We start from the raw sequence: 20,760 nt of genomic DNA, 5'->3' as shown, positions 1-20,760 counted from the left end.
ACTGTACCATGTAAGTGATTGAGCCTGGATGGTTTGAACCAGGCTCAATGTCTCAAGATCACCTCTGTTTCCATTCCTCCCTTTCTAACAAAGCACCAGCCCCACTCCAAACAATGCTGCATATGGATTAAGTTCCTTATTTTTAATAATTTAAACATTTAAAAATGGGTATAAACAACTGTAATAGAACTTAAAAAACGAACAACAATTGGTATAAACAAATAGAACTTCAAAATGAACAACAGTCACTTAATCCGCTGAAAGTTTTGAAAATGAGCAGGTATTGTGACATTGAAGAGCACACTGGATGGATAGCTCCAGCTGTTAGTGTAGGTGTTAAAGTCCAGACACATGCAGGCCTAGAGCGCTCATCTCCACACATCAAGAAAGACTACATGCTCCATTCCCTCCCTGTTCTGTGACTATCTACTCTTTAAAGCTCACGTTTCTGGGGAGAGAAAGAATAAAAAGTGCCATGAGTTTAAGTGGTAGCAAAATACTTGGGCTGAAATGCTGTCCTTTTTTATTCCCAAAAAGCCAGTGCAGGTACACGCTAGCCTTTTTTAGAAATCTAAAGAACAGCATTTCGCTGCGTATTCCCACATTGGAATATGTGGAGGCATACTTACTTCTCTGTGGATTTGTCGGTGGAGCGGTCAGGAGTGCGGAGGATGGAGGGTTCTTGGGATATTGGCCGGGGACTGAGAGAGACGCTGAGAGGCGAAGAGCTTCGCAGGGAGGAGAAAGACACTCCCTGTTTACGCATCTCCTGAATGGCCCTCTCGCTGGATACAGAGAAACAGTTTTACTGTGTTGTTCCATTAATACATTCTAACAGTGTTATACAAATGGAGGTACTACCCCTATGGATACTTTGGGGTGTCAGAACATTTATTATTTGTCAATGTCTTCTTGATTGGGTGAAATTGGTATCCCGACTGCAGAGCTGAAAAAGTATTTTCTGTTTACTGAAGAGCTGGAGAGACAGGAGACCCCTTGTTACTGATTAAAACTGAACAAACACACTATGAATATAACAATGATTTCTATGGGAATATAAAGCCATTTTTATGCTGATTTGAATAACAAAAACATTATAGCTCATTTAAATTACTTACGGAACTGTGAAAGCATTTCGCCAAACAGAAGACTTTGAAACTGTCAGTCAAACACGGAGCTCCTCTAGGCTAAATTCAAACTGGGATTGAATCACTACTGATCTTTTGGAACTCAACTAACTTAAATGTTAGCAAGCGACAATAGTACGCAGCCAGCAATCCAAAATAAATGCACCTAGCATGGTAAATTGACAATACTGTTTTTATGTCAATGCTTGCACAATGGCACACAAATCTAAATCTAACACTCCCAATAGCTAAAGCTGTGTTGCCTTACATCAGTGTTTCCCAACCTTTTTTTCTGCCAAGGCACACTTTTCATAGCCAAAAAATCCCAGGGCACACCTAGATATACGGGGGGTTGTGTGTGTGTGTGTGTGTGTGTGTGTGTGTGTGTGTGTGTGAGTGAGTGAGAGAGAGAGTGTATGTATATATATATATATATATATATATATATATATATATATATATATACACTTTTTCCACACACCACCACACAGCTTTGAAACCAGAACAACATATTTGTTCTCATATACACCAGATGGCAAGTTTTATATATATATTTAACAACATTTTTTTAAAATATTTATATATTTTATTTCCTGACCTACCAATGCGAATACAATTGCTAATTGCTTTCAACACGTCACGCATGATCAACAAAGTTTGAGTACATGCAGTGCACATTGCACACACAGAAAGTCACTTTCTGACTTTGTCTGTGTTGTGTGTGTGCCCGTGTCGGTCGCAATCTGGACACGCTGAATCACACAAGAAATACTTCTCCCTAAAGTTCCCATAAAGTTCACTTGAAAGTTACGTTTGAGAAACGTATAATTATACATTTACGGTATACCAACAGCGAACGTCATTATGAAACATGAAGGACCTGGCACCTGGCTACTCTGCTTCTCTCTTGTGTCGTCTCACTCGTCTGCCGTATTGCAGTGTTTTTTTTATACAGTACGTGCCAGGAGCGTAGGTGATGTCCCCATGTAAACAAAGCCATACATTAGCATTTCTATGGCCGAGGGTCGCTAGACTGGTGGGGATGGGCAACAACAACCGCAGGCAGCCCAGTATCTATTGCTATCGGGGGAGGGTGGCCGTCAGGGTTACTTTTTTTCCTGGAAGTAAAAAACGTCTGGGTTTCCGAGGCTACTTTTGTTCAAATCAAACGGCACACCTGGCCATTTCAAACGGCACACTAAAGTGCACACAGGTTGGGAATCACTGGCTTACATCACCCAGCACTAAGAAAATTATATGAATTATGAAAAAAGCAGTTAGCTCTAATAGCTATTGGGGAATGCTCTATTACAGTTTTGAAGTAAGTACAGAAAGTGATGTAAAGATAATTGTCTCTCTCAGCTCACCGCTCAAAGCGTTCAGTGGTCAACTGTCTCTTCAGAACGTCCATCTCTGTCTGGAGCTGAGAGACTTTCCCTCGGAGCTGAGACACCTCCTTGGCATGACTCCCGCTTGAGAGAGAGAAAGACACACACACAGTAATTAAAACCAGGTAAGACGACACTTATGGAATAGCAGAATATCCAAAATTCCAGGAGATATCTAGTCTCACGTCGGGGGGGTAGGACCAAGGGATTTGGGATTTGTTTATAAACATTTTGGTATTTGTTTATAAACATTTGTGATTTGTTTATAAACATTTGTGATTTATTTATAAACATTTTGGGATTCGTTTATAAACATTTGGGATTTGTTTACAAACATTTGGGATTTGTTTATAAACATTTGGGATTTGTAAGTCTCATGGGGGGGGTAGGACCACTACCAGTAGACCTGTAGTAAGTCTCATGGTCGGGGGGGTAGGACCAAGGGATTTGGGATTTGTTTATAAACATTTGTGATTTGTTTATAAACATTTGTGATTTGTTTATAAACATTTTGGGATTTGTTTATAAACATTTGGGATTTGTTTACAAACATTTGGGATTTGTTTATAAACATTTGGGATTTGTAAGTCTCATGGGGGGGGTAGGACCACTACCAGTTGACCTGTAGTAAGTCTCATGGTCGGGGGGGGTAGGACCAAGTCTCATGGGATTTGGGATTTGTTTATAAACATTTTGGCATTTGTTTATAAACATTTGTGATTTGTTTATAAACAGTTGGGATTTGTTTATAAACATTTGTGATTTGTTTATAAACATATGTGGCCCCCACCTAGCTTCTTAATTTTGATCTCAAAGTGCACCAGATTGAAGCATTTTCATGGCAAATTTACAATTTTTATCCGGCGTGGCAAAGCAGGAGGGGGGGGGGCTCTGTATAATATGTTGCCTAGGGCCTCAAAAGGCCTAGAACCGGCACTGCACGTCATGATGTGGATATAATATTGATATATTGCCCAGCTTTATTGTTACGAGTCTTTACATTTTGCTGTCAGCCAGGACGAGTCTGTCACGGAGGATCTTGAGTTCTGACTCTCTCTCGCTGGCACTCAGGTGGGTTTGGAACTCCTTCTGCCGGTTGGTCGAGAGGAGAGCCTCCAGGTTGCGGACAGTCACTCTCTCACTGGCCAGTTGTTTTTTGAGTAGATCTGCCTCAGAGCAAACGTCGTCCAGTTCTCCCGACAACTGCCAGGGCAACACACACGCAACACACACACAGTTTCTCAACGTAGGATCTAAGGACCACAAGGGATCCAAATGGACCCTTAAATGAACAATGAAGATTTTGCAGTATAGATTGGGGTCCCAGAGCAAAGAACCGTTTCAAATGGAGATCCTTGAACTAATGCATATCAAAACGGAGGATCCCTGAAATTCAAAAGATTTGAGGATCACTGAACTTCCTGGACTACAATTCCCATAATGCTTTGGTGCACAGCTCCTCCTTGTGGATAGGGGGAGGGCTGTCTTACTGAGATGATGTAGTCCAAGGACTGTCTAAAGAGGACGAGACGCGAAGACCGTACGGGCGACGCCATGTTGCTCCATGGTGCTCCATGGAAGGAAAGAAACATGCGCAGTTGAGACCAGGAAGTTGTACATGCCCAAATTTGTGCATGTACAACTTCCTGGTCTCAACTGCACATGTTTCTTTCCTTCCATGGAGCAACATGGCGTCGCCCGTACGGTCTTCACGTTTCGTCCTCTTTAGACAGTCCTTGATGTAGTCCAGGAAGTAAGTGAGCCCAGTGTCCATGACATCAGACACTGCGCTCACTGCTAAAATCTAAAACATCGAAAACCACATATTACACACATAAAGACCCCCAGGAAAGTGTTCTTGTAAACGTGTTCTTGTAAATTAACATACATTTGTTTTGCAAAAAGGGTGAAGTTTCCCTTTAACTCTAAGAGTGTAGAAGATGGAACCAAATGGACGTGTAAGGCTCTATTTGTACAGTCAGAGTTACAGACCAATTAAGGGTCAATTTGGTGGTCCCCGAAATCAAACACGACATTGAGAACCAGTGTGTTAGTGTGTACTCGCCACAGCTCCCCATGTAACGCTCACATCGTTGTGAGCTTGTCAATAGGCTATTTTCAGGGCATTCAAGTAAAAGTGCTTAAGAGTGTGTGGGTTATGCCAGCGCTGGCCGTACCCTCTCCAGCTCCATGCTCTTGGAGGTGAGCTGGCGGACCGTGAGCTCCTTGCCAGAGTCCAGTTTGACACAGAGCTCCCTGACTGAAGCCAGGTCAGCCAGGGCGGACGCCTCAGCCCTCCTGGCCGCCTGCGTCTCCTCCTCCAGGCGGGACCTTGCACGAACCAGAGACAACACCTGGGCCTCATACGCCTGCAGAGCCTGGATGTGCTGCAGAGGAACACAGGGGGAAGAGCCAATTAGTCACGTTAATCATTTTGACTATAAAAATATATCAATTATTGATCATTTAATGAAATAATCAATTCATAATTGATCAATATTAAAGTAAAATAAATAAATAAATACGTTGATTTGGGAACTGGTGTCAATTATGCAGTTAATTCTGACACATTTCTATTCAGTTTGTTTAAACATGAGAAAAAAAGAACTGCCGTAGCAGACAACCCGCAGCACTCCAGGTTAAAACAAAATCCTTCTAGGTGCAAGGCTCGAAGATATAAGTTGAGGTGAAGAAAATGCCAGCACTCATTGTATGTTCTTTTCCATGATTTTATTTATCTCTGACGAGAGTGAGTGTACGCGTTTCGGCCTGCAATGAGTGCTGGCATTTTCTTCACCTCAGTTTGTTTAAACATTACATACAACTGGAAATCGTTTACTGTAAATGTCAGATGCAACATGAGCAATTTATATCTGCTATAACCAATGAATCCTGCATGCATCCCACCGTGCATCTTTCCTGACTTTCGTTCCGGTCCATCACTCTCACCTGCTGGAGCTCCCTCTCCTGGTTGCCGGTGGCCTCGCGGAGCCGCCTGCGCTCTGAGTCTGAGGACAACAGCTCCAGGCGGATGGAGTTGTTGAGGCCCTCTGCCTGATGGAGCTGCTGACCGCGCTCCTCCACCTCAGAGTGGGCCAGGCGGAAACGCTCCAGCATGTCTCTATTCTCCTGCTCCTGTGGTATAAAGATACTGTTAGTCCAGTGCTTTTATCATGCCAAGGACCCCCACATTAATATTTATTTGGCCATGGACCCTCATTTTAAAATATTCTGTTCCAGGGACCCCCAGAAGAGATGATTTAATCTTTTTCAAATATTACAGCTATGCAAGCTTACGGCAAAGTGAGAGCTTGTAGATCTGTTCATTTTGAATAGCCAACATGTAAATGGATAAAGTGGTGGTGATGCCATGTGAACTACTTTTTCTGGAGACCACCCATGATCAAATTCTATCTAATCAGGAGAGAGAATCATACAGGATAAACAAGTGAAATAAACAAAAAACAGCACTGGAACTGGAACACTAGTAGACAATTAAGGCTGATAAATGTTGTGGGTCTCTCTCTGCATTTTCTGCATGCATTTCTGCAATGCATTTTCTGACTATTAAAGAGCTGGAGAGATGGAGAGACCTGTGTTACTGAACAAACACGACTACTGTATATAGAAGTGATTGCTATCGGAAAATTTAGCTTTTTTTTTAAAGAAGAAAAACAATAAGCAATGCAACCCAAAAGCATCTTTAAAGGACGACTTTAGTTTTTAGGTTGTTATTTTTAGGTTGTTATTAGAGAAAGTAATGAATGTTATTATATTTTTTCATTTGCTACTTTCTTTTGTTTGTAATGGGGCATGTATTATGTATACAAAATGTCATAGCGATTCATTTTTTTATTATTTACTATAGTCCTACTAGATCACAGAAAATGACATCTGGCCACAAAAGATCACGTTATCTACTGAATGTGGAGGGGGTACTATAGGAGGCTGCCATACTGTGTTGTAGGCTCAATATGACAGTTTGTCACCTCCCCTTCATATTATATTACAGTATCCTGTGATCTTTTGTGGCCAGATGTAATCTTTATGGGGTCTAGTAGGGCTATAGTAAATAAAACAAGTAAGACGCGCAAACGCGGGAAGTGAACGCATTTAAGTTAGGTTTTTGTGTGTGTGTGTGTGTGTGTGTGTGTGTGTGTGTGTGTGTGTGTGTGTGTGTAAATCTCTAATAACCTAAAACATGAACCTTGGTTGAAAAAAACTAAAGATGTCCTTTAACTGCAATTAGTATGTTCAATTTATGGCAACTGACATTGGTAAGATTCAATTTGCTGAAAGTGAATGTGTAATAATATAATAATAATAATAATCAGATGTAAGATTGGCTTTATGGCCAAAATCTGTATAGGAGGAAATTGACAGATTCCAAAAGTTAAACGTGTAATGGTTGAATATTGCCTTGCCTTGAGAGCCATCAGCTTCTCTATTCGGGCCACTTCAATGATGTAGGAATGAACCCTCGCCTTCAGCTCATCCTTCTCATGCAAGGCCTCGTCCATCTCTGCATGTACGGCCTGGAACGCAGTGCACAACACACGGCGACTTTATAGCCACGTTTAACCCATCATCACCAGTAAAGTAGGGTGCAACAGTCAAACTAACTCTGTGTGGGGGTCTTCGGAACTTCCAGACCCACAGGAACGCGTTCAGGGTGCCAGGCCGATTCCGGCCAGCCGACCGCGTCCAAAACATTTACTGGTGAAAATATGCCATTTCCGTGCTCAGACCCAGGGATACAGCTAGCTCTGGTCCATAGCCTTCTACTGCTTCTACGATTCTGCCCTGCGTAGTAAGGCTATGGGACTTTCAGTTTTAATTCTCAAAACGAAATCAGACCAGCCTCTCCTCTTTGGCGTAAATAAAAAGAACGTTTTTGCTTAGAGTAGAGGCTGGTCTGCATTCATGCGAGCGGCGGAAGTCGAGAGTAACATAGCTCTAAATGAAACGCATTAGAGCTATGGACCAGAGCTAGGATACAGCCAGCCAGCCAGGGACACACATAGCTGTCTATAGGAGTGGTTGCACCACTCCAAAAGTTTCAGAATTGTGAAAATAGCTAAGCTTGCAGGTAATCTATTTTCACAAGACACTGGTGTTGTCAGCATATAAGCTGAAGGTGTCAAATGTGTTAAAAGTTATTAGTCACATCTCCTGTACTCTACATACTTGGTTCTCTCTGGTCATGGTAGCCAGGTCATCTTGCAGCCGCCTGTTCTCTGTGCGTGCAACGTCTCGGTCTCTGGTGAGACGGGCCAGCTCCTCCTGAGCTGTGTCCAGCTGTCGCCTCAGACTGCCAACCTCCCTGTCACGGCTGCTCAGAGTCCCCTTCAGCTGACTGCCAGGTTAGCACACAACATCGTCACAAGCAAACATTTTTTATAGTTAGTCACACTGTAAATTTGTTTATTTTCCTTGGACAAGCTAATTTGTAAACATGACTTTTTACTTTACTCTAATCTACAATTAATCATTCTCATTTACAGACATTTTCTCATGCACACCCAAAAGCCACACATACTTACTCTAAAGAGTTATCCAAGTTTGTGACAGTGATTCGGACTTCTTCGATGGTCTTTTCCTAGGAAAACAAAAAACAAAAACATATAAACATATATAGATATATCTAAATAATCTAAATAATAATTCTAACAATGTCTGAATGTCTGTCTGAATTTCTGAATGTCACTGACAGCGCGTTATCTCATCATTAACTGCACGAATCACTCCCACTTCTCACACAGGCATGGACCATAATTATATGGAGGTCTTAACGGAGCCCTTTTCCCCATTTGACACATTAATGATTAATAATGAATTTATTAGTGAATTAACCTCGCACCTCCGTCCCTTAGGGACACCTGCATCACAGGCCACCGTTATCACCGTTACCCCACTGGCATGCTTCCTCTAGCTACCGCTGCAACACAACAAAATGTGCCCTATACAATTTGGCGCCGCATGTGTGTGTGTCTCCTAATAGACAGCACAGCCGTTGTGGTCTATCTCCGACTGAGCCACACTATTAGCACACATCTCTCCATGGCAAAAAAATTCTGCACGATCCCACAATCCAGCTAGGCTACTTTTTACCGATTTTACCGATGTATTTCACTGTACAAATATTGTTTTTACATCACTCCAACCCCCTCAGGCCAGGAGGCGGTGTGTGTGTGTGTGTGTGTGTGTGTGTGTGTGTGTGTGTGTGTGCGCGCGCGCGGTAAACACTCAGCAACACGTTAAATTTCTACTTCTACTAAAGAAAGAGCCAGCGATGGAGCCATAAGTCCATATCCATACATTCGGGGACATAAATCGCGCACAATACTTTTAAAGATGACGCCAGCAGGCTGCTACATCGTCCTAGCTGTTGTGTGCTAAGCTACATCATCAACATGACCAGGGTTGCCACATTGACTGAGAGGGAAACAAGCAACCAGGTCTATGAAAATGTTAACAGGCCAGATAAAGTCAGAAAATCCGAAAATACATCTAGAATAAGCAACAATATTGCCGACTGTCAAACATCATTTTCATGTCATGGCCCACTAATATTCTATATATATATATATATATATATATATATATATATATATATATATATTTGCTGTTCATATATTCAGAACGGGTAAGGACTAGTAATTATAATTACTAGATGGAAAAGCTAAATTAATGCTCTACTAGTATACTTCATCGTACATCAGTGCTGTGGAAAAGTAGCAAAACATATTTTAGCTATTCTTTTAACATTATCAACAGAAAGTGGATAAATCTGTTGGTGGGTTTTATAAAGATGTATTATCAAGGAACCCCCCTACATTGCTGCCAGCCAAACTGTAAGACACAGTGCAACAATCTAACAAGAAAAAAGTAACGGTTCTGGACAGACTGTAAAAGGTTATACAGAGACAACATTTACTTTCTTTGTTAATTTGAAGGGAGTAAAAATCCTCTAGGCATTTTGGTGTTAATGTTAAGTACACTGCCGTAGCCCGTGATCACAGAGGACCTGTTGAGGCCGTCATTGAGGTGGCGGTGCATCATGTGACTGTTACCTTCTTGTTCAGTTCCTGCTGGAGCTCCGCCAGCCTTTCTGTCTTGTGGTCCACCTCGTCCTGCAAGGTGTCCTTGTCCTTGTCCAGGGTCACGATGGACCTCTGCATGCTGGACGCCTTCTCCCTGTGCTCAGAGCCCTGGATACTCAGCTCACCTGGCGGACGCAGCACAAATAGGGGTGCAACAGTTAAACTAATTGTCCACCACTGGCAGTGGTGGATGAAAGCACTCAACCCCAGTGCTCGAGCCAAAAGAACAGATACTCCCAATCAAATATTATCCTGTTAAAAAGTGAATGTTGCTCTGTCAAAGTACTTGTTTTAAAGTAAGTAATATTCAAGTTTTTCAATATCATTTCATTGTAATTAAGAAATGTACAAACAAGATACCACACACACACACACACACACACACACACACACAGTATGCAGATCAACAAGCTCAATGCATCACAGTTTGCCCCACCGACTTAAAATTTGACGCACGTGTTCCACACCCCCGCAGGGAGTGCAGTGCCCGGTAGCCTTCCTGCTTCGATTCTGCGAATTTCTGCCCTGCAGTAAGGCTATGCGACTCTGAGCCCCCCACCACACGTATAAACTGTACTTTTTGGCCAAAAGGGGATTTTGTTTCCACCGAGAAAAAAAAACATTTTTAGTTACTACGCTGCGCCCTCTACTGATATTGCCCAGAGAACTGCCTCATAGAGAATATTTTTCCTCCGGTGGAAAAAAATCCCTCTCTGGCCAAAAAGTACCGATTATACGTGTGGTGGGGGGCTCAGAGTGCTTCCACTAAGGAAAGTAGACTTTCTATTGACACAACCCGTGTTTGTATTGGTGAGTAGGTCAAACATTCGGTTCGTGAGATTTCCACTAAAGAGGAGAGGCTGGTCTGATTTCGATTTGAGATTTAAACCGGTAAGTCGCATAGCCTTACTGCAGGGCAGAAATTCGCAGAATGGAAGCAGGAAGGCTATGAACCAGAGCTAAGTGCCCGGTATCGAGTTGGTCGGACCCACAGTTCTCCAGAACCACCACAAAAAGCCACCAGTGGGCCTAATCAGCCTAAGTCCCCTCACCTGTGCAATTTCCAGCCTCTGCTTCAGCCAATTGATTGCCATGGCAACCCCAACACCTGCCAATTGATTACTTAACCAGTCCACTTTTCACAGTCAGTTTGCACTCTTCACACACAGGCAGACAGACAAATACAGAGATCTCCATGTGGGACACAGACAGACATTTAAAATACCGGTAGGTTCTATGGCAAGTTGACAACGGGTATTATTAGGTTCCCAAGTTGCATTGTTTCCAAGTAGACCGGTAACTGACAGGTACAGGTCTAGTTTGCATAAGTTGACCTATTCCAGAAAATACACGCAAGCACAGTGCTCAAATATTCTTTGTGAGTAAACCCTCTCACCTATTCTCTCTTCCAGTTTGTGGATCTGCTGGCAGGCTGCCTGCAACTCACTGTTCTTCACAGACAGCCTGTGTTGGGTGTCACACAGGGAGCGCTCCATCTGCTCCTGGAGCAGCCTGAAAACACACCACACCACCATCATCATCATTAGCACGCATGAAACGTTGGCAGCCGACATCTCCACCCAATGGTGCTGTCAGGTGGAAACCCTGTATGTCCTTATGTCCAACCAACACCATTACTTTACAGTTGATGTCAGAAACTGCGTTCTAATGGATCGGTTTCAGCTATTTAGTCTCAATCTCTTGTGAATACCAACAAACAATGGTTAATTTTTTATTTTTTTATCCAAAGAGACTGGGCATAGGGAAAAGAGTGATGGGCCATCTGTGAACGAAGTTGAGACTCCAGTGCCCTGCTTTGCTTTTCCACTTTACAGCAAACGCAGATCAAAACCACACCGAAACAAGACATGAAATGTGTCATTCCACAAAAAACTAGTTAAATCACAAAGAGACTATGACATTAACCTAAACGCCCACCTGACCCATCTTTAAAAAATCACACTCGTGTGAAGTGAGGGGCGCTCTTATCATCATACATCACATTCCGTACTCAGCCAATCAAATGTCATTCCGGCCAATCACTTTTGACACCCTCACTTTTTATCCTCAATATGTACTTTGCTCAGCTAATCAAATCATCGCTATTAGCTATGGCGTGATCAGTCAAACAAAGCTGTTCCTCTGAATACAGACCTCAGAGCGTTGGCCTCTGCCCTCTGCTGGGCCATATATATATATATATATATATATATATATATATATATATATGAATGAATACACACCTCAGAGCGTTGACCTCTGCCCTCTGCTGGACCATCTCCTCCATCTCCGCCTTCAGCGTCTCCTCAGTCTCATGGAGCACCTTCTCTTGAGACACGCTGACCGCGTTTCTCAAACTGTTTTTGCGGGCCATTTCTTTATTCTCCCCCAGAAGCTTCTTAATAATCTCGTTGGCCTTGATGAAGAACAAAAACATGCAAGTCTAGTAAAACTATGCTGTTATTACGCCTATGCACTTACATAGTTGTCCTGAACCCCCCCAGGGCTCTTGTCTACACTAAACAACTTTGCCCCCAAACTAAACACTCGACAACTGTGAACTTGAATGAAGTGATGAAACAGATTATAGTAGAGTAACAGAATAAAAAGTAGTAGGTGGTCTGAAATCATAATCATTCAACTTCACCAACCTTCTTTATGTCTTCAGACAGTGATCTGACCGTTTCTTCCAGTTCTTTGCTTTCAGCATTTCCTTCAATGGAGTCCTTAAAAAGCAAAACATGTAGTACCCTACATTAATATACAGAAAGACTGATGGAAAACTAAAAGATACTGCAGTGTGGAATGGATATAATGTAACAACGCAGTCTAAAATATTAACAATCCACTGATAAAGATTAGTGACAGAGTACAGTCTCGGAGCCTAATGCACGCCCAACTGGGATTCCTTGAAACTATATTTGTGAACCCCTGGGTTAATCGACTACACCGTGGCCAACCACAGAGCTGGTCATAATCGTAGTAGAAATCGGATGGAAAGGCTTAGCCTGGGTGGTGGTGAGAGAGAGATACCACGGAGATATCTATAGAGACCTTTAAGTGTTCCCTGAGTGCGTTCCTCTCAGAGGTCACCTGCTGCAGCTCCCTGGCTGCCTGTTCCTTCTCTTCCTTCAACCTCACCACGTCGTCATGCTCTGCAGAGCTACAGGCCTGGGTCAGCTCATCTTGCATCTGAACGAACACACACACATGAAACTTGTGACTAACAAGCGACAAAGGTGCTGAGAGTAGATTTACAAGGAAAGGAAAGCACATGTCCCATGTTGATTTGTCATGTAAATGTGTCATAAACATGACAAATTGAACAGGGAAATGTTCCTTTCTTTATTCTCCTGCATGCATGTCTTTTTTGAAATGCAAGTCGTCGTCGATTGGTCTTTGAAGAATAGTATGGTTCAATGACAGACATTTACAGTTTTGAAGGAATCAATATATTGCCTGGTCCCAACTGAATGGATCCACGCAAACGGTAAGGAAAGTGTAAACATGTCAGACATACACGTGTGTGCTGTGCTCTCAGCTGGTCTCTCTCAGCGGTGAGGGACTTCACGTTGGTTTGGATGTCCTCCATTTGTCTCTCAAAGCTCAGCAGAGCGACTCTCAGCTCATCTCGTTCCCTCACCACATGAGCCAGTTCTTTCTCCACCACGTCGCCCTGGAAACAAATTGGTAAATTATATAGCGTCTTCCTCCAAAGCGCTTTACATTCACCCATTCACACACCGACAGCGGATTAAACCATGCAAGGCAGTGAAGGCACCCATCTGCTCATCGGCAGGTTCAGCATCTTGAATGTACTGCATTCCTCAACTGTTCCATACTTATACATGCATGTCCAGTGCCTTTTAACGTCAGAGTTTAGTCCAATATTGGCCATGCTTCATTGCTTACCAAGACTGTCACAGCATTTGATAATGATATACGATATTGTTAATCACTTTCAACCTGGTGTCCATATTTTGGTCATGTCATTAATATAGGCAATAACAAATAAATAAAAATACAATTATGAAAGCAAAAATAGAACATATTTACATGTGAACATGTCACTACATTGTGAGCTTTTAAGGGACGTTCACACTGAGCACTACCTGTCTTTGCTCAAGTTCAGTTAGATAAGCCCCCCCTCCCCACCACCACCAATACAAACTGACTGCAAAAATAACCTTAATAATAATAAAAATAAAAATAATTTGGAGACCCCCTGAGGGGTCGAAACCCACGAGTTGAGAAGCCCCGAGATAATTCACAAATAGATTGAACCAATATTTTATTATAGAACGATAAGTGTGGATATTTCATCTTGGCATTCAGGCTCTGCTATATTCTTTCTCCCTGCTCAGACAACCATCATTAACCATTAAGAGCAGGGAGATAGATATCAATATCTATCAAAGACCATATCAACCCCCAATGGGGAACAGAACTAATAGCAGAGCTATAGAGGTGATGCTGGAGTGGCACTCACTGTGGCAGTGGGAGCAAACAGCACATAACAAACCAGGAACGCATATGTAGAAAGAATGCAGAATTAGGTGAGCTTAAAAATAACCCGCCCAATTGGTCAGCCGATTGCCACATCAGTGTATGACGTATGGGTCTGACTACTGCTTAAGCCTGCACATTGGTACACTCATGGCTTTGGGCATACTTACATCTAACACACCCACAATTTTGACAATTTCACAATTTGATGAGCTGCAGCTGCATTACTTATTAGCTAATAGCTACACAATCAGCCCAGGGTTTCATTCCCTGTAATTCATTTGATAATTACATGATTTGACTCCAAGATGAAATACTACAAATACTACGCTAGCCCCTCCTATATTCAGCTATTAGTGTAGATTTTCGTCCCTCACAAACATTAAATTCCCATTGACAATGAATGGAGAATTTTAAGTTAGTGTCTGAGCTAATTTCGCAGTCTGAGCAAAGCGGCTATTTATGTCCCACACAAACAGTAAATTCCCATTGACAATGAATGGAGAATTGTACGTCATAGTGTCTGAGCAAATAGACATGTTACGTCATAACGATGTACGATAAGAGCGCCCCTCACTTCACACGGAGGTAAATTTTAATATAGTATCACCGAATCAAGGTGATCGTTTAAAAAAAACTAGACTATTAGTATGATTAAGCACTTAATCCCTCAATTTGTACACCATGTCGTACACCTCTGTTGTAAAATAGCCCAAAAAGTTCACGCCTCGCAATATATGATGCATTGTGAGCTTGTAGATCTGCTATTTTTGAAAATGTCTAAACATTTTGAAAGGAACAAAAATATTATATCATCATCATCATACTATAATTCAGCGAATGTCTGAATGTCTGTCTGAATGTCACTGACAGAGCGTTATCTCATCATTGACTGCACGAATCACTCCCACTTTTCACGGACCATGATTATATGGAGGTCTTAATAGAGCCCTTTTTTCGATTTGACACATTAATGATTAATAATGAATTTATTAGTGAATAAAAACAGCCGTTTACAGCCGTGGTCTTTGTACGTGGTCTATCTCCGACCGAGCCACACTATTAGCACACATCTCTCCATGCCAAAAAAATTCTGCACGCTCCCAGAAGTGACCTAGGTTACAGACGCAACTGTCATATTTACTGTACAAATATTGTTTTTACATCACCACACGATCCCATGGGCAATGCGCCTGGGTGCAGTACCCCCCGCGGCCACAAGATGGGGCAAATATCTCACAACGGGTAAGGGCTAGTTATAATAAATTATCGTTTTTTCTTGTATTAATAAATTAAATGGATTAGTTCAGAATTGTTGCAGCCCAGCCAAAACCCTCTGCTTACCCTTGTCCTGGGACTCCTGCCTCTGGTTGGAGTGCGGGTGGGGCTCCCATCCAGACCACCTGGTCCTCTGGCACTCTTGTAGCGGTCAGCCTCATGGCGGTAGTAATCCCTCTCCTCTTCTAGGCTCCGAACGAAGGCATCCAGGCGGGACGGGGAGCGCTCTCTCCCACACACGCCATATTTAACCCGCATGGCTTCTAGCTCCAGGACCAGTTCTCTGTCTGGGAGAAAAGCAGACAGTATTATTCACCATGGAAACTGTCTGGGGGTATTTTATCAAATCAAATTTTTATACATTTGAACTGATCCAGCATGAACCTGAACTATTAAATATAACCAGTAAGATGCCTGAGTGCGAGAAGTGACCTCGCCCCCAAGGGGCGTGCATGCATCCGCCTGGGTGACAGCAGACTGCTGGGCGAGCGCTGGCGCTTTGGCATGGGGGGTAAGATCTTAATTTTCAGGTCCGTCTAGAGTCTAAATGGAGGTCTAAGGGTTTGAGGTCAGAGTTGCTGGCCAATATTGATGACATCAGGGATCTCCATATATGGGCTTAATATTGATGACATCAGGGATCTCCATCCCTGATCAAGTCACGTGATGTCACGTGCTCCATCCCTGATGATGTCACGTGACTCTCTCACCCCGACGAACCAAGCAACCAACAGACACACTGATGAGAAATGCACGATTCCATAGTTAACTGTGACCTTCGGTCACTATTACAGTTGAGAATGTATAGACCCTAATTCCAGACACATTGTCCCCCTTTCCCCTTGTACATTAGTGAAAGTATTAAAGGAGCACTTCACCCATTTTAAACCTCATCTTCAAATAATTGTTCCTAAAGCTCATTATAAGATGGCACAATTTCCGTGTACGCAATCTGTGTCTCATTTGTATGGACAGTTCAGAAACCTGCCTACTAATGACATCATCAATGGGGATTCCAAGTTAACAGAATGTATTAATTATTATTAAGAGAACAATGGCTTCTAATTCTGCACGCCAAGTTCTTCTTGTTTGAAAGACCAAACCTGTCTATCAATGATGTCACGAGAAGTACTAGGCAGGTTTCTGAACTGTCCATAGCCCTCCTCTGACACACAGAGAGTAGACAGAAATGGTGCCATCTTATAAATGAGCATTAGTGAAGACCAATTATACGAAGATAGATTGAAAATGGCCAGGCCCAGTGAACAGATGTGTTCTTGCCATTTTCAAATGAGTACAAGTTATTAACATCAGGTCCACAGCAGGGGGCAGTGCAATAAACGTGCTGCTCACCAGCTGCTGTCATTTTCTCCACTTTGTCCTGTAGCCTCCTCTTCTCCTCCTCCAGGAAATTCATCAGTCCCTCCATTTTCTCCTGCTGTTCCTTGACCTGTGCCAGCTGGTCCCTGAGACGGTCCTTTTCATAGTCCCCCTCAGACTGCTCCTGAGGAGGGAAAGAAGAATGCACCAGTTACATACAACTGGCTCACATGGACACAACAGGCCTGGGAATGTTTGGATTTGACTTAAGCTGAATTCAGGACAATTTCAACTCCGTCACTTTCACAACCAATTTCCAAAATGTCATGTGCCATGAGGGTACACCTACCCTTCGTAATTTAGTGATAATGTCCTCTAAGTCCTCAGTGGCTTGCCGTAGCCTCTGAATTTCTTTCTGATGAGAAAACAAAGCAAGTTAATTATTATAACTAGTTTTACATTCTGATGACTTCATTGTATGTACTAGTATGTACCCACCCTAGCTTCCAGCAGCTCCACGTCGGCGGTCTCCAGCACCCGCTCGCGGTCCATCTCCATCTGCTTGGCCAGGTGGTCTATGTGGGTGAGCTCCTCACACAGCTCCTGGTTCTTCACCGACAGATCGGCCACCTCGCTGGAGGCATCCTTTTTCTTCTGCAGAAGGCCTTCTACCTGCTTCTCCAGTGTCCTGTTGGCCTCTTGCAGGTACTCTATCTGTGGAACCAAAAGCAACAGTTTTAATCTTGGACAGAGGGTTCAAATCTTTTCATTTCAAGGACCCCCAGTTTGGTATGCATTACTCCACGGACCTCCGCAACTCTGAAAGACAACAATTAGACTAGCGTTGTGGGCTTATAGATTGGCTATTTTATTTTCTTATTTTCCCCAAAATATCAGTCAAAACATCTGTGATCCTTCAAAATCAGGATCCGTCATGGGTTGGGCTCTCTAGTCAGTACAAGTGCCACTGGTATGCTCACCTGAAGATTGAGGTGTGCAATCAGCTTCTCATTGCTGACTGTTTGAGCCTCTAGGGAGATGACATCATGAGGACGCCCTCCGTCAAGCGCCCGATTGAGGCGCTCAATCTCTTTGTCGCGTTCCTCCACCTAATGCAACAAACACCATAATCTTTACCAACACATGTATCAATGTGACATGTTTCTAAATCAGTATGTCTCAACCTGGGGTCCACATGAGGACCCCAGGTTGTGCATTAACATTGTAAAAAAAAAAAACTTCAGTTTAAAAAATTGCAGATCTACAAGCTCCGAATTTTCCCCAATGCAACACGCCGTAAGGTTGTAGATCAGCTATTTGTCAAGTGTATGTGGGCCTGTGTGTGTGCATTTGGGGGGGGGGGGGGGTGTGATAGCTTTGTCAGATGTCAGGAGGGAAGGACAAAAGGTTGGGAACCACTGTTCTCACTTCTCAGTAGCGTGCCAGTTTATTTACCTGAGTGTTTAAGTGTTTGACACATTCCTCTGCTCTTTCAACATCTAGTTTCACTTTGATGACGTCGTCCTGTAGCTCCTGAATCCTACAAATGAAGTTCACAGTGAAGTGAAGTGTAAAAAAAGAAAGATGCACGTTTAAAACCAAAACAGCCATCGTGTGTAGGTGTGCAAGTACTCTCAAGGATAAAATGGCAGAAGCCACGAAACGAGAGCATACCTTCCGTCGGCCATCTGTAGCAGGTCAGCTATGTACGGGTCATCAGGTTGCGGCACGGGGTACGCTGAGTTTTCAGAGGGGGGTACAAGTCCGTCAATCTGCATCCTCTGACGTCTGAAAGCAATGCTGTGCTTTTTCCCACCTGTCAAAGCAAGCAGAAAGTACAAACAGCCACCCATTTCTTTAGAGATGCTGGAAAGGACTGGAGTCCCCCAAGGCTAGAGCTTTGGGTCTTTGCTTTGTGCATTTTCTTAACAGGGACAGCTGAGAGGAAGCTAAAAAAGAAAAAGATATTATGCAAAGCTTAGAAAGTACCTGGTGTTGCTATCACAGCCTGCATATTTTTCTCCTGGAGCTGTTGGATGCGTTCAGATTTCACCTTGCTGTCCTTCTCCAGGCAGCGGACTTTATGCACATACTGATTATTTAGAAACTTGAGGTCAGAGGAATCATGGTCCAGTTTCCGAACGTAGGCCTTGAGCTCTGAAAAGAGACAAATTGAAATAATAATTTAAAAATAAAATCAACATGGAAACGATTAAGCAAAAATAATAGCAATTATGTGAAATAATTGCCATGGGGTGATTAAGTATGAAACAATTGTGACAGGCCTACCGGCCGCTGTACCCTCCCGTACCTCTGGTGACCCGTTCCTTCTCCTCCGTCAGCTTCAGAAGGCCCTGGTGGAGCTCATTGTTCTCTCTGACCAGCCTGGCGTTCTCCGTCTTGTATGGCTCCAGCAGGGCATCAACGTTCCGGCTGTCCTTCTCTGTCTTCCCTACCGACAGTTTGGCTTTGCGGAAGTTCTCTGTCGTATAGATCAGGTCACTGTAATGCAGACAGGATATTAAAAAAAAACTTCAAATAAGATGTGGAAACTGGAAAGTAATTGCATTCATATAAATGAGTATTTTACATGGCACTTTAAGTACATTTTGATTCCAATACTTTTGTACTTTTACTCAAGTGGAGTTTTACTTGTAACATAAGATTCTTTGTGGTATTCTTTGTGGAAATCTGAGTACTTCTCCGACTCCCACCAGGCCACCACTGCATGTGTTGACAGTTTGTCCACCAGTGGCAGGCTCTCAATTCCCAGTATTGTACTGAATTATAAAGATTATAAAAATATTGAAATGTATTGTATAGGAAACCTGAACAGTTTGTCCACCAGCGGCAGGCTCTCAATCCCCAGTGGTTGTCTGTAGCCAAACTGATCCAGACGTTTCCTCAGACTGACGAACTTCCTCTCCACGTTGGTGCCCATGATGGTTATTGCTTACAACCTGACACCATATACAATGACAACCATTAAAAATTACTCAAAGCCATATTTGAATATCAGTACTTTAACTTTGTAAGTGTAAGGTATATTTTGGTTAAAACAATGTTCTTTTTTTTAAATGTTAAAACAGCGATATGCAGATGGTAATACCAATTTACCAATAATACCAATGTGTATGTTCAATTGCAGTGTCTCCATCACTCGAGTATTTAAAGTAGTACAGAACAGATGCAGGTGGGTTGACAATTTCATGCAATCAAGTTAACAGTACATTTTCAGTTTCGTCTGCACATTTGTCACTTCCCATTAATGTCACTTATTCATCCTCATTCATATGAGTTTATCTCCTGATAGGATAAAATTGGCATCCTAACCTGAGATGTATTTACTAAAAGAGCTGGAGCCTGGAGATAACCTGCTACTTCTCTCACACACACACACACACACACACACACACACACACATAATGCTTTACTAGCCATTATCAGAAAGAATATAGATATTTAACACTTATTTTAACAAGAAATATCACTTACACCAACTTTATCCATGTACGTAGAAAACTAACATGTGACGTTACTTGTTTGTTTGGCTGTGGTAGCCTGCCCTACAGTGCATTAGCTACGGCTAGCTAATTCTGTTCTGTGGCAACTGGCAAGTGACATTAACATTATGATTGTTGACATGAACTACGCGTTACTTTAGAGTGGTAACGTAGCAACTGGGGTTAAACAATAACCCACTAAACAAGCTGGTCAGCTGCTTACATGTCCATGAAGCAAAATGATCCCTTCCTTAATTACCTTTCTTTACGAGGCGTCCTGATTTCACTGCATCTTTTACGAGCAATGGACGATGGTTCGCTACATCATCACCGGCGGTGACCAAACCAACTAACAGTGGTTCATTAGCATCTGTTGGATGTTGCCGTGTTGTCGATGAGACATTTAAATGACTAAATAAACGAATACTATGGAGACTACGTAGACGTCACGTCCCGCAAAAGTGGTTTGAAAAGAGCGCCGATTATGTTACACCCACCGTCGTTTCCTGTCGAATTCCGTGACTGCAAGAATAGA

The 20,760-nt window shown here is 42.7% G+C and overlaps 1 protein-coding gene across 1 annotated transcript; it reads right to left on the bottom strand.

Annotated features, from left to right (window-relative positions):
- Window positions 1-65: 65 nt before the first annotated feature.
- Window positions 66-20,602, bottom strand: cep135 (centrosomal protein 135). Its single transcript, XM_080770269.1, has 26 exons — window positions 20,485-20,602; window positions 19,551-19,682; window positions 19,034-19,224; window positions 18,712-18,879; window positions 18,397-18,538; window positions 18,178-18,262; window positions 17,703-17,831; window positions 17,221-17,436; window positions 17,072-17,137; window positions 16,756-16,906; window positions 15,469-15,689; window positions 13,139-13,294; window positions 12,673-12,810; window positions 12,270-12,344; window positions 11,862-12,034; window positions 11,015-11,130; window positions 9,589-9,743; window positions 8,059-8,114; window positions 7,703-7,871; window positions 6,940-7,050; window positions 5,465-5,650; window positions 4,693-4,902; window positions 3,516-3,718; window positions 2,495-2,599; window positions 630-785; window positions 66-448 (listed from the first exon to the last, which is right to left on the bottom strand). The coding sequence occupies exons 2-26, from the start codon at window positions 19,661-19,663 to the stop codon at window positions 427-429; spliced, it is 3,513 nt and encodes a 1,170-aa protein (XP_080626395.1). The 5' UTR covers window positions 19,664-19,682; window positions 20,485-20,602; the 3' UTR covers window positions 66-426.
- Window positions 20,603-20,760: the final 158 nt, after the last annotated feature.

Source organism: Protomyctophum bolini (genome assembly GCF_963924005.1).
Source record: "Protomyctophum bolini genome assembly, chromosome: 8".
In the NCBI taxonomy this organism is placed as follows: Eukaryota; Metazoa; Chordata; class Actinopteri; order Myctophiformes; family Myctophidae; genus Protomyctophum; species Protomyctophum bolini.
Note: the sequence above shows the minus strand (reverse complement) of the source record. Positions and strands in the feature narration are given on the sequence as shown.

Bases quoted from the DNA above. Each gene is read 5' to 3' on its own strand.
- cep135 (XM_080770269.1), bottom strand. From the start codon at position 19,663: ATGGGCACCAACGTGGAGAGGAAGTTCGTCAGTCTGAGGAAACGTCTG. The intron at 17,138-17,220 runs GTGGGTACATAC...TTTTCTCATCAG, and splicing joins TGGAGCTGCTGGAAGCTAGG to AAAGAAATTCAGAGGCTACG. The intron at 8,115-9,588 runs GTAACAGTCACA...TTGTTTTCCTAG, and splicing joins AGCAGGAACTGAACAAGAAG to GAAAAGACCATCGAAGAAGT.